Source organism: Lepidothrix coronata, unplaced genomic scaffold (genome assembly GCF_001604755.1).
Source record: "Lepidothrix coronata isolate B3197 unplaced genomic scaffold, Lepidothrix_coronata-1.0 Scaffold311, whole genome shotgun sequence".
NCBI classification, from domain to species: Eukaryota; Metazoa; Chordata; class Aves; order Passeriformes; family Pipridae; genus Lepidothrix; species Lepidothrix coronata.
Window position 1 is genome coordinate 318,466 of NW_016690491.1, and position 15,097 is coordinate 333,562.

Below are 15,097 nucleotides of genomic sequence, written 5' to 3' on the forward strand. Positions count from 1 at the left end.
TGACAGACAGTTTTTTAGCTCTTTTATTTTCAGTCTTTCATTTTATTCATGTTCTAATTGTTCTCTTGTTTTGGAATGCCTGGTACTCACTGAGGCTGTATACACACAATAGGATGAAGAGGTATGGGCCTTCTTAGGCTGCTGTCTGTGCATCAAATGCCTGCTTTTCAAGTTTACTTTCCTGTGACTGCTGAAAGAGAAAGACTTCTCCCTTCAGCCATCATGCTTAACTGATGGGTTTTAAACTATGAGGCCTGTATGTAAAAATTACGTTCACACCTCTGTGATTAACTTGGTCATGGCAAGGAAAATAAATTATAACAGTTCTTTCCATTTATCAGCCATTCCTTCAAAATTTTCACAATTCCCAAATCAACATTTGTACATATCCAAGTATTTAGCTCTGAACTCTGCTACACTATAACTTAAATTCTCAGGATAACCTTCACACTTCAATTTAGTATGTATTTAGAGGCTTTTACTGTGTTGAAGACATAATGCTAGTCTATTCACCAGATACACATTTAGAAGTCATTAAATTATTCTAGACTTTTTTTTTTCCACAAACCTAGTATTAGGAAAAAATTAAAATAGCACTGCAAGTGTACAATTCACTTATTAGTATAAATAGTGCAATTTGCTGATTTTTATTGATGAGCAGTCTCATAAAACTGATGTTTAAAAATTAAATTATGAATTAGCATTACTTCTGCATAATATTTTAAAGGCTATGAACTAGTCAAAACTGGAACTTAGCCTTTCCATGTGTTCATTCCTTTGTTGTCTCTATTTAACAAGTTAAATCAATTATTCATAAAACTATAGCACAATCAAATGTTTTTCAAAACTCCTGAAAAGCTAATATGCTGAAAAAAAATAGTTGTGTAAGCTATTGCTCCATAAATATTAGATTTAATATCTTTAGAGTTAACACTGATTTCAGAACCTGACTGAAAAGGCTGCACTCCAGAGGTCACAGACTCAGACCCCCCACTAGGTGGCATAGGAAGAGTCCATGTGAGAAAAATGTATTTTGTTCAACTTTTATGAATTTGTATGCTAAATGATGATAAAAATATGGAATGCCTTGAGAAGTAATAAAAATTTACTTGTACAAATATTATTTTACTGAAACGAGTGGAATTGTTTTGGCATATTTACAATTGCACACAACAATGCTATTTTCACAGAAATACTGACAGTAATCTAAAACACTTCGATATGCAGAAATGGTTTTAGGCACACATAATCTTGCTGACTTCTGAGGCAGTGTTTATGTGGGTATAGTATATGTTCATAAAGTTGGCAATCTCACTATCTTTGTATTCTCATATTGTTACGTTTACACTGCAACACACACACACCAAGATACACACCAATGCTTCTCAACAAGATTTGAGCGTCTATTTTTTAGTTTCTTATATCATCAGAGACCTTAAAATTATAAAGCTTACTAGCAACATTACTAAATACTGACTAAAAAGCTAGCAAATAGAAAATATTTTACATAAGATTTCATCATTTTTGCTGCAAGAAGCCAAGAAGTTACGAATGTAGTCTAAGCTGTACACCTAGGCTCTCTTCAAGCTCCCCTTACACTTGAAAGAGAGAGGTTGGTAACATTGTCATCTTTCAGTCAGTTCACATTCTAAATTGCCTTATCCATTGGCTATAGAAACATGTGAAAGAACTGAATGTGAGCAGAGTTGTGGTGTGTAATCATGCTAGGGCGCAACGCTCCACGGCACCATGATGGAATCCCACCATGCATGCACCCTGCCTAGGCTACTGTGGATGCCCCTGTTCTTCTGACACCCCCCTGCTAATTTCTTCTCTCTGGATATGTCAATCCTCTCTGTGTAGACAAACTAAAATTGTTTAAGTGAGTGTAAGAGATTGCTCCTTGAGCTGTCACTAGGTTGGAGAATTTATAAGCCGCTCTGTGAGATCTTCACAAAAACAAACTCAATCAATTCAAGAGAGTAAGAACTTCATTGTCAAAGAGCAAATTTGAGATGAATGTATGTAACTCAAGGTTGCAAAACTAGCTCTGTGTGCTATCAGGAAAACATATATTTACCACATGGATTTATGGGCCAGTAGAGATACGGTCTTAATCTATTTTTTGCAAATGCACACAATAAATGCCTTTAGATTCTCATGTGAACCTGCAGCTGCAAAGCCCAAAGATACTGCTGCTACAGTACACCTCTAGTCATAGCAAAAACATTAAATAACGTTAAGAACAATGTTTATATTTAATATTCAATGTTAAATTGCAATATTACGCTGTAATGCCTGAAGAAATGGAAAGAAATAGATTCTTACCTCCTAGAGGAGGGCCTATGAGCACAGGACAACATTCCACAATGGTGACAAGTCCAACCGCACTGGAAAATCTGGCAGCCCCAACGAGGTCCATCAATGTCTCAAAAAGAACGCTGCTAACCATTCCAAATGCAAACCCAAAAAATACAGCATATATCACCAAGCCAGTGTAATTTTTTGCCAGAGGGCACAAGATATGACAGACCCCATTGTACAAGACAGCAAAACTAAAAAAATACTGAATCTTTGGCCGGATAAACCTGGAGTTTGCCACGAGTCCCATTGAAGGCCTAGCAAACATGTCTACAAAGGCTAAGATAGACAGCAAAAAAGCAGCAGAATATTCATCAATTCCCTTGTGCTTGGCATAAGGAGCCAAGAACACTATTGGAGCAAAGAAACCAATAAACATAATGACATTTCCTGACAAATAGATCAGAAACCCTCTGTGTTTGAAGAGGGACAGATCTAGATACTTATTCATAGTTTGCCAACAAGACTTCTTGTTGTTTTTGTGCAAGGCAGAATCTCCTGTGCCTTTTTCAACATCTTTTTTCACAGTCGGGACTTTTTTCGGTCCAACAGGTCTCATAAGTGACCCAGCCACACAGCAGTTCAAAAGAAGTCCTCCCAGAATAAGAAAGCTTCCTTTCCAGCCAAAAGCATTAAAGAGGAATTGATTGAGAGGTGCCAATGTGCTCAGAAACACTGGACTTCCAGCCATGGCCAATCCATTAGCAATGGGACGCTTCTTATAGAAATACTTGCCAATCATGGTTAAGGCAGGCTGTAAGTTGAATGCTAAACCCAGACCTAAACGACACATAAAAGACAATATTATTGCAGGTCATGCATTGAAAAACATATTGCACCTCTTTCAAGTTATTTTTAAAATGACCACTATCTAATCCAGTGATTCTCAATAAAGATAAAAACCAACTAGCATCAGAGGATGAAATACAGTTTCATTGCCGTTTACGTGTGTTAATGTCAAGACTGTGTCATAGTGGCATTTGGTCCATTCCCCCCTGTAGCACTGCATTAAAAGCCAAAATTCCTTGATGTGTTTCAGCAATGATAGAGTCAGGGCAATCACATTGAGAGGAATTATGGTTACCAATGCCTTGACTCATCACTTTTATATTTGCTAAGCTATAATGCAATTCTCTCTTGGCTCAATTTATCAAAGTTATTAAATGTCGCCTCAGCTATAATGAATGCAGGGTGTACTTAAATGCATAAATCTCCTATTTTTTTATTTCCAACCCTAATTAAGATCCAAGTTGTCTACTAAACTGGAGCGTAAAATAGCAAATTATTGTAGAGCATATTCAGCTCCCGTTCCCCATGTCATCACTAATAGTGGAAGAGTTACAGAGGACACACATCAGATCAGATCACCCATCCACATCAGCTGAATGTATAAGCTGAACCCTAAGCTGAACCTCTAGGTCTTCTCTCTCTATAAAGACATCTGGGCAATAAGATATAAGTAGCTTTGCATCTGCTTGATGGCACTGAAGTTTTCTTCTCTGATGGTCCATTCCTGGACTCTGACTTTATGCTTTCAGTGGCCCTGAGTTTAGGATATCAAAAATAAGAAATTTAAGAATTAATCACTAAATAAAGAAGGACTCCTTTAGTCCCAACATAAAGAAAGATGAGCTTGAATATACAATTCATAATAATACATATTCTTATGTAATATACATTCATTTATTACCTGTCGATATTTCGCCTCGCCTTCCTTATTCTGAGAAGGGAATTTAAAAAACCCCCACAACTTTTGAAAAGGAGGTTATTTAATTCACTGGCATTGCGATAACTTTAGTTCATTGCTTTAGGCAATATCTAGGCCTCAGATAGATGACTATGAATAATTTCATTATTGACACTGGGCGGATTTTAAACAGAAAAGTATTGCACTGAAAGTTTATACTTTTCTGAAAGACTATATGTATGTACAAACCTAAAGAAAAGTGGTACAAGCTTTCACAATTTTACTAAAATTCTACTAGCATCTCTCAACCTGCTTGCAGTGCAACATGATAGAAAGCTAGAAGAATGAATGTGAAATTGTACACAAATGACTGTAATAAGTGTTGTCACAAGCCAATCAATTTTTATACCATTATTATAGTGCAGTGTGGAACAGCCTATACATACATCGTTGACTGAATAAATTCATGAGTTGCTTCTGAATTATCAAAAGAAATAATTTAACAGCCTACCAGCTAATTTAAAGGATTAGATAGTTCAGGTAGCTGAAATTAACTGATCTTGCTACCTTCTTGGATTGCCTCTGTACACAGGGGATTCTTGATCAGTAAGGCTCACTGGTAGAACATTATTAGAAATAATTTTATATAGTAATATATGTAATGTAATATAACAACATATAATATAACAACATATAATATAACCTTTTAAACAGGACTCTTACCTCCAACCACACCAATACATATATATAGTTCAAGGACGCTATTGCAGAAAGAGCTTGCAATCATTCCAAATGAACACAGGATACCACCTGCTATCATCACAGGCCGGCTACCATACTTATTCACCAAAATGCTGCTTATGGGACCTGTTGGTAGAAAGAAAATGCAATGACAGGTAACAGGTAACTCTGTCATACATGTCTTTGTAGTTACAATATGTTGAAATGCTTTCCTCTTCGATCTGGGAAAGCGTTAAGCTGTTTCTATACCAGTCTGTCTTACAAACATACTCTGTGAATTTGCAGATGCATGACCCTGGATGAGGATATATTGTCTCCATGACAATATAAATATTGATTAATTATGGAGATGGACAAAAAGATTAAAGATATCAAACAACCAAGAAGGATTGTTACAGTTAATGAGTAATCAATACTGAGACTGGTCAGTGGAAGTTTTGAAAGTGCAAGGATGGAAGAATTTCAAGTATGAGACAGGTATCAAAACAATTCACAGAGCAGGAGGAATGAATCTCCAGGCACAGCAAACTAAAACCTGCCCTTAATACTGCAGCATGTCCTGCATCCCTACTTGGAACCATATATAAGCTTAAAAGTTAAAGCTTGTCAAATCAGAATGTAAATCCCTGGCCCCTGCGGCCCATTTTCCCTTACCTCATCAAGAGGGGAGTGTTAACAGGCAGTAAGATGACTATAAGTTGTTTGGGAAAATCTAAAATGTGGTTTAGCACAAAGACCTATAAACTTTGAAAATATTGCTACAGGTCTAATTTTCAGTTTTAATTGCAATTCAGTTTATGGTGTAATTGCATCCATACTAAACAAACATCTAGTGTGCAATTTAGCATGACATGCATTATATGTTTTTTAAATGACCATGACTAGAATAGATGGTGTGCTACATATCACGATTAAGAGGTTGTCAAGGCTCTTAAGGTAAACTTCCATAGCATCTGACTGCACTATATTTGGCCCACACCGTTACAAACAGTCTTGCTTTTGCAATAACTAAACTTACCCAATTCAAAAAAAAGGAAAAAAAATCCAATCAACCAATCCAACATTATAAAACCAATGCGTTTCAAACTTAAGATAAAGTAGGCACATGGTATAAAGTGGAATGCCATGCTCTGCAGCTGATTTCACTGCAGATCATTCACTGGCAACAGTACCGTTAACGGTAGTATTTTTTAAAAAATATCTAAAGGAATAAATGCCAGAAACTCCATGTTTTGAAAAAGCCAAATCCAGCCAAGTTTAAAAGTGTGCTTTCACAGGCATCTATTATAGACTCCACTCTTTGAATTACCTTAAATGCATTAGAGTATTATCATGGACAGACAGCAAATGTTAAGTACTACCTGCATATCAACAACAGAAGCTTTAAGGATGTGCCAAATGATCAAGTTTTAGCTTACTTCCTTATGCAAAAAAGCTTCTACAATAAAGTTGCCCTGTGCCTGCCACTGTTTTCTAATATCTCTGTGAATACAGAGGACAACTTGAAATTAACTTGACTAGAAAGCAAAGATTTGTTTAGATCTTAGTTTGTGCATTCAGTAAATAGCTTGGGTGCCAAGGAGTCGAGGGAAGGTCCTATAGGCTTCTTGTCCAAGCAGCACAGTCACTGGCCAGTACACTCAGCTTGTCACCAGTAAACGCAACTTATTTTCCTGCCCAGTTCAAGGTAGGTGGGGCACAGAGGATAAACAGGGTGTCTATTTTACTGAGAAGGTAAAGTATTCTCAGACTTAAGGCATTAGGACTCATCTCACAGACAGAAGCACAGGAGATGGTTTCAGCTGCTCACTGAACTGCAGCTGAAGCATAACCATATATTGAAATCAACAGACTTAAACATCCTCAGCATGGAATGGACCACCAAATAGACAATACTCCAGGGATTTATTAAAAGACTTTAAAACACGAAGCACTAAAACATGTAACCAACAGCTTATATGATGACATATCTAACATTTCTTTACTTCCATTTGGGGGGAACCACTGAGCAGAATGATGACAAGGTAGGCTTTTCCCTTTGAGGTCATATGGAGAAAGCAGTGAAACATGAAGGACAGAGAAGTTACACTGTAAGCACATCCCATATGTATCATGCTTACTTCTTCTGTCTTAATTCTTGTGCTCTCATAACTATGCTGAAGGATAACTTCAGTTACAATTTATTTTTTTTTTTATCGAGCTATGTTTGGAAAATCAGTGGTTTGGCTCATGTTTGAATTAGAAAGAAAGCCTGTTTGAAATACATAAACCATTTAAATATTTTCCTTGAGTCAAAGAAAGACCCTTTTAACTGGAACTCTTTGCAAAAAGTTTCAACCTAATATCAAATAATATTTATAATTTTGAAAATAAACCTAAGGCAATTAAAAAAATATTTAATTGTTGTTATTGCTAAACACAATAACAGTATATCACTTAAAAGATATCAAAATAATGATTTAAACAATTATTTTAAAAATTATTTCCAAGCTCTTCTTCCTGTGATGAGATGGAAATATTTACAAAATTGAAAATGAAACGTTTGTTTAATGTTTGTTAACATTCCGACCTTCCCTCAAATTATCGTTGCAATAAATGTTGCCTTGCTGTAGTCTTACTTAAAATGTTCCTTTGATGAGACACTGAAAAATGTAGGAAAGTGCGGTGGCAGGAGTTCAGAAACAACGCACAGACGATCAATATGATCAAACGATGTTCAGTTTATTATTTAAGTGAGTTAGCTTTTATACAGTCAGCTCCTTCCGGGTACGTGATTACAACAAAGCGATTCGATAGCTCAGTCTGTGCACGCGCTTCATGCCTTTAGTTCGTTGGTCCCGATGCCCTGTCCACGCGTCCTGACGTCATTCGCGCCGCCCAAAGTCCCTCCTACCGATCCGCCTTAGGGACTTTTCAGGGGACTTTCCAGCTTTCTCTTTATCGGTCACATACACACAGTTTTCCCATAACTTGCAACTATAAATACACAGTTTCACACAACTTGCAACTATAAACTCTTCTTTTAATAACCTCCAAAGTTATGTCAAGTGAGGCCTACTGCTCCTCAGAGCTGGTCGTATGGATTGTTCATGAAGTGTCCATTGTCCTGTAAATACTCCACAGGAAAGAGGTATCATAGCAGGGAAATAATTGACCATACTATTTCTAAATTCATTCACTACAGACAGAATTTGGAATTGTACCCTTACACAAATACTTCAGGTATGATGTATATAGACTTGTTAGCAGTCTGTTTGTTTTCCCATTAAACAAAGACAGCATGAAAAGCCAGAAAGAAAGCTGTGAGAGCAAATGAAAAAGATGATGTAAAACCACACACAGATATCAAGTGTTGAAAAGAGAAGAATGACATTAGAAAAGGTTGTTGTACACTATTGCTATATTTTTAGCATTTTAAATAAAATTATGAATCAAAAGGACAGCATGCACTGACAAAAGTTTTCAAACCATAATCAAAGCTCTTCTCTAATATTCACTCCAAGGGAGCACTGACTATAACATTAATATATTTTAATACAGTTCCATCAACCCTTCCTTTTTTCTCCTGACTTGCAGGAAAATGAGGCAGTCTTGTTTGTTTAGGGGTTTAGGGAAGAAATTTGTTTTTAGTGTTTGGTTGGTTGCATTTTCTGAGGGTTGTCTAGAAATGTTAAGTTCCCCTCTCCTTTAAGGGAAATCATTGTGCAGACAGTTCCTTATCAGGAACAAGAAAACTGCATCTCTGCCTATCTTCACTGTGGCAGTTAGGCCAGGACCACCAGGCCAGTTACAGATCTTCAGATCAAGGCAGGCAATGTTAGCTTCACCTACAAGACCTGATAGCTGTTCAAATATGGATTTATTAATTTAGGTAGGCAGTGGATGAAGCCACAAGAGGAAAGGCAAAGCAGTCTGACTCTGTACTACCAAATGACCTAAATCTGGACTGTATGATGAATTGAAAATTCCTTTAAACATAATACTCTCTTTGAGATGTTTTCCTTAAGTTAGTGATGTGTATTTACCACCACAGCTCCACTTAATTTGAAGTTTTCTTTATGTGTATTCCAGTATTTTGATTTAAAATTTGTGCACATGGGGAATATTAATTGTTTCATAAGCCATAAAGTTAGTTTAAGCTCCCTAAATTATCTAGGAACCCTTTCAATCTGATAAGTAGGTTGAAAATTTTCTTCTGACATCTGTACATACACTTGGTTTTGGAGTCTTATAAAACACTGCATATTCATACCTTTACATAGATGAATCTACATAAATTCCAGCTGTTTGCTTGCCATTATATGTTTTATAGCCATGTACAAATTTCATTTCACATGTAATATCTTCTACAATTATTTAAACAATACTCGCATGCCAGCATGGGTCTATATTTCTCGCCTATTTTTTCTTCTTAGCTAAAGGAAGATTAAGCTGTTTATATACTCTAACACTGCCAAAATCTTGCTATACATTAATGCATATTAATGTACTGAAGCACTGCTGGATCTTGGAATCTACTTTCCCAAAGCCTGAAGTAACAGATGTTAAGTCAGGAGACCCACAAGAATATTTATTCTGATCTCTCCCTTAACACCTACAAACCATCAGCCACAAAAGATTATACACTCTGTAAACCAAATTTAAGACCATTATCATAATATGCTAACACTCTCCCAGCTGTATTTTTGTTTTATATCTTTCCCTTTCAGGCAAATGACCAGGCTGTGAGAAGGAATAAGACAGCAACTATAATAGAATCTAGGACACTTGAATTCTTGCTGCCTTTTCTTTTTCATCAATGTTTTTCTTACCAAAATGAAAAAAAAAATACTTTAGACAGTTCTCCCATAAATAGTCAATACTTTCTCTTAGGGATGAAAAAATGTATAATAACTAGTCAGAATTGTTATAATAGCAGCAATTGTGGATACTGCTTGTATCCACAAGCAGTATCAAACTGTCATCACTGTCTTTTACATCCATAATGAGGTCATCTTTGGATCTAATTTATACATATATTCATTGTAGCAATGAAAGTTTCTTTAGAAGTATATAATCTACGTTTTAGTGTTTAATTTACTTTGCAGAATCATTGAATTTCCTAGGTTGGAAGGGACCTCAAGATGATTAGAAGGATGGAGCACCTCTGCTATGAGGAAAGGCTAAGAGAATTGAGATTGTTTGGCCTAGAAAAGAGAAGGCTTTGGGATGACCTAATTATGGCCTTACAGTACCTGGAAGGAGCCTACAAGAAAGATGGGGAAAAAGTTTTTGCAAGGGCCTGTAGCGATAGGACAAGGGGGAATGGCTTCAAACTGAGAGACAGCAGGTTTAGATTAGATACCAGGAAGAAAATCGTCCTTGTGAGGGTGGTGAGGCACTGGAAAGAGTTGCCCAGAGAAGCTGTGGATGCCCCATCCTGTGAGTGTTCAAGGCCAGGCTGGATGGGGCTTTGAGCAACCTGGTCTAGTGGGAGGTGTCCCTGTCTAAGGCAGTGGGGTTGGAACTAGATCAAACAATCATAGAATCATAGAATGGCACAGGTTGGAAGGGACCTTAAACATCACCTAGCCCATCATGACTCTGAGCCATTGACCACTACCCTCTGGATGTGACTGTCCAACCACTTTCTTATCCATCTAACAGTCCAGTCATCAAGTCCATCTCTCTCCAATTTAGAGAGAAGGATGTTGTAGGGTACCAAGTCAAAGGCTTTACAGAAGTCCAGATAAACTACATCTGTAACCCTTCCCTTGTCCACTCATATGGTCACTCCATAATAGAAGGCCAACAGATTAGTCAGGCAGGCCTTGCCCTTGGCAAAGCCATGCTGGCTTTCTCAAATAACCTCCCTGTCCTTCATGTACCTTAGAACAGCTTCCAAGAGGATCTGTTCCATTTGCCCTAGTATGATTTCTCATTGCTGCAATGCAGTGACATAATTAAAGATCATTCTGTAATTTGTTTCGCATATTGCCAGTGCATTTATGGTTTTTATTTTTACACCTGCATTAATTTTAGTATAGAACTAGAGACGAACTTTCATGATAAAACGCTAATTTTTTAAATATATATTGACAATGTCATTACAGTGTTCACAGTGTCATCGAGCCAAAGCAACATGACTCAGTCTGAACAATATGACATTTATTTAAATGGAGTAGCTGAAAGAAGTTGAAAATAAATGCAATATACTATTTCAAATCGCACTAATGCTACATTGTAGATTCCATCCTGTCAAGTCAAGTGATTTAAACACATTTTCAGACATCTGCTTTGCAAAGTCAATGCAGATATCTTTCCATCTCAGTTCTATTTTTTATTTCTGTTTCCTACAAGCCTGGAAAAACCCAAGGTGCTCCAAGAATTAATATTAGTATCAACTATTTACTAAGATCAGTTCAACTTTCTCTTTCTTTTTCTCTTTCCCTTTTTTTTCTTTTTTTCTTATTTTTTATTTACAAAATATAAAGTCCACTTGCAAAAACTCATTCAACTGCAACGGCTTTAAGCAAATACTTAGTACTGCTATTGGACTGCTATCTCTGGCATTCAGAGGAAAGGCAACTCAAAATTGATTTTGAACATGTTTAAAACCTGTTCATTAAGCTGGAAAAAACCTTCAAAATATGCTGTTTTGCTCAAGCAGGACTAAGTCAAATTACTAAGCATTCCATGACAGTCTTATCTCTAGTTCAAAAACCTTTGGCTAAATTCTTTCAGTACTCTTGGGCAGGCTTTAGAGAAGGCAGACAGAAAAAAATATAAAAATAATATCAATAAATTTGAAAATTTTGAAATGTCATGGACCTATTTTTATGTTAGATTATTTATCATGTTTCTGGGAATGGTAACTTGCATTTCTGACATATCCTATGTGTTTGTGTAACATCAATGAAAGTAACATAGTTCAACAATTGTTGGAAAGCTTTCTTTGTAGTTCCTCTGTGCATTTGGCAGAATTTTTTTTTTCCATTTCATATAACATTTACAACTAGTTGCTCTGATTCCATAAACCTGGATAATATAATAACCTTGACAGAAAGCAAAGAGAAAAAAAATGCTCTTGCAATAAATACCACCAAACAGAAATGGGTTGCTAGACTATGAGTTAGGATAGCTCAGCAGCTGAAAGTACAACCTGCCAGGGAGGACGCAGTTAGTCATTCAACCATCCATCACACTTTGCTCACCACTTCTTAACTACATTTCCTCAGTGTCATTACCCTGAATGCTCACATTCTCACTTGTGTCCTGAAGGAGCCTTGAAGTCTATCAAGTTTTTATCCTTGATCTCTAATGAAGATTAATTTGACCTTCAGCTAGTCCTTAGAATGTTTATATGAAACATAGTAATTCTTCATGGTTCCTCCTCCCAAAAAAGTTACCTTTGATAATTTTGAACTGACGTGTTTAAGTCAGAAAAACATATGTCTGACTGCAGATATAAGCTGTCTTTTTCCTGAAATGTTCAGAAGAAACAAAATGAGCAACCAGTGGTGCTGGAACTTGCTCTAAATGTATTGCTTTTATGGAGGAACTACAGATCTCTGATCTGCCTTGGTATTTTATGTTTGTTTTCCAGTGATACATCAGAGACATGAACCAAAGGTAGTATGTATTTTGATTAAAGCTGTTGTTTAGCTTACAGGTTTTTTTCCTTGTTTGCTAGGGTGCGAATGTGTATGGAATTATGGGCCATGTAATTTAGAAAACATCTTCAAGTTAGCAAATTACTCTATATCTATGAATTTTAAAAAGTTGGAAAGATGCCCAGTTTTTAATCAAGGAGTAGCCAAGCTGATTATTATTTTCATGGATACGTATCAATGCTTTGTATTAATTATGTTTTGCATGCTCTGCTGCAGAATTTTTTTCATGAAAGGCTAAAACACTTGATCACAACGCAGAAGACTTTAAGAGAAATTACGACCTTTCTTTTGAAATGAGCAATATCAAACTTCATCATATTTAATAGGAAATTTGTCTAATTCTATGAGCTGCTGAACAATCAGCAGATTTCAGAAGCATATATGATCACCGACTAAAAAAGCTGTGAATGGGAATCAGATGCAGCAAAATATTTCAGCAGTTTTTAACTCTCCTTTTATTCGTTTTCCTGTTACCTTCAGTATTACCGAGTAAAGTGATGCCTGTGCATAGATATTTGCAAAAAGTAGTCTTTCAATCTAGAAAAAGGTGACAAACAAGAAAGAAGAAAGGAGGGAACAAGCTAGTGATGAGATGGAACTAAAGCACCTATAAGAGAGTTGTATACAGATATATTGTAACACCAGGCACATATTTTTCAAAAAAAGATCTGCAAGCCTCTGTAATTGGGATAGATGAAAATAGCATCAGCACATGATATTTCATTGCAAATTATCTTCTCAAAAAAATGTTCTTTTCTTCACAGAAAACCAAAGCAATCAGTTTGTAACTTGAGCATGCAGTGTATCAATATAAACATTAGAAAATTCAGTAGCAAATATGAAGTGCTGGGAAGAATGAATAAAATTTTTCTCCAGAATAAAAACCAATTAATTTTAAAGCTTAGTATTTAACAGCAATTAACTCCTCAGGACTTCACAGGCTTGCAGGAATCGAAAACCTCAAAAAATGTGCTGGAGATTTCACTTAAATAATATTACTGTGGAATTCACAACCTGCGCCATTAAAAGTTACTTCTTCAAATGGAAGACCAAACAAGGACTTCCTGACTTTTCTCCCCTAGAAATACAGTAAAGATAATAATACTAATATATAAATATTAATAAATGTAATTACCTATAGCAGTATAGAATATACAAGGTATTAATAATAAATTAAATTTGCATCCCTTTCAGGGATTCAGCAGGAATTTAATGAGGCATAACTCAAATTTCTCATGAAAATGTGTAGTGATTTTCTTTCACAGGTCTCATCTTTGAAGCGTTATCCATTCATCAGTGGCTGCTCCTTCTTTCTCTGTGAATGGTTGCAAGGGAAAGGTTTAGTTCAATTTGGTAATATCTGTGTTTTAGCACATGTATTAAAAGAAGCATCACATTTCTGAAAATATTAAAATAAATCCTAGTATGTCTACTTTCAGGGAACAAAGAGAAATTAGTACTAATCAGAAACCTGAGGTTCACTCATAGCTATCCAATATTTCTATCTAATAGTTTTTCTGTCTCAAAAATAATCTTACTAAAAAACTGCTTTACCCAGACATGGAGGCTACATATTCACACAAACACGTCCATAAAAATAAAAAAAAACCCAACACTTTTCCTTGTTTGGTTGTTGGACTCCTAATGACAAAAATGAGGTTTTTTTTTTTTCTGGGATAATAGAAGGTACTTATCCCATTTGTAAGTATTTTTCACCTGAAACCTTCAGTTCCGAGGAACTTGAAAATTTGTAACTGAACACTTAGTGTTTAGAACTTTGTGCCTTGCCAAAGCAGATTACAATTTTTGGCTATCAAATTTGTCTTTACATTGCTAAATACGTATGAACTAGACTGCTAAATACATTCTGTATATTCTGCTCTTACAAAGGGGACACAATTTTCTGCAGATCATAAAACTGAAAAGAAAGAGAGATTACAGTATCTACTGTCACAATTACCATTATAGCAACTTGAAAATAAGGGATATGTTGTTAATCTCAGAGATAATTGTTGGGAACTAAAAAAAAAAACAAAACCAAAAAAACCCCAACCAAACAAAAAAAGGGCAAAATAACCCCCTCCAAAAAAACCCTACAAAAAAAAACCCAAACAGTTTTTTTTTTAATTCTTCATAGACATTTTCCTTGACTATGTTATTAGATAGTTACAAAGGTTTTCCTTTTAAATTTCTTTCTCTTTGAGGAATGACTGTCTTTTCTGAAAATCCGTGTATACATATGTGAACACAATATTCATAAATGTTCATTACTCACCACTTCCTATTTATTATTCCCTATTCTCATTCACTATTTGTATACCCCTACTTAAAATTATCTCTAGATACTTTTCCTGGAAGCAGAATAATACTTTGTCATTTGAAATCCTAGCAGAGTTGTAGAGAGCAAAAAAGTCACAGAAAATACTTCAGAAGACCTTGCTCAGTCTATTTAGCAGTTCTTATGAATGTTGGGTATATTCTCTGCAACTCAAATCAGTACATTTTTTAGATAATGCATTCGCTGTGAAAAATTCAGCCAATTTCAGTTAAGATTAGTACTGTCATTTGGATTTCTCTGTCTTCTACAAATTGCCCATCACATTAATGTTCATACAATATCCCATTTTCATCCTGCACATCATCCTACAGTGTATTT

General features: G+C 35.7%; 1 protein-coding gene across 2 annotated transcripts in view; it reads right to left on the minus strand.

The window, feature by feature from the left end:
- LOC108508757 (monocarboxylate transporter 2-like) overlaps positions 1-15,097 on the minus strand; it is a 79,467-nt gene that overhangs the window by 7,663 nt on the left and 56,707 nt on the right. For both annotated transcript variants that reach the window (XM_017837825.1, XM_017837826.1), the window contains exons 3-4: positions 4,772-4,915; positions 2,329-3,141 (exon numbers count right to left, since the gene is read on the minus strand). In XM_017837825.1, the coding sequence (XP_017693314.1) occupies positions 2,329-3,141; positions 4,772-4,915 (957 nt within the window). The remainder of the gene's footprint in view (positions 1-2,328; positions 3,142-4,771; positions 4,916-15,097) is intronic.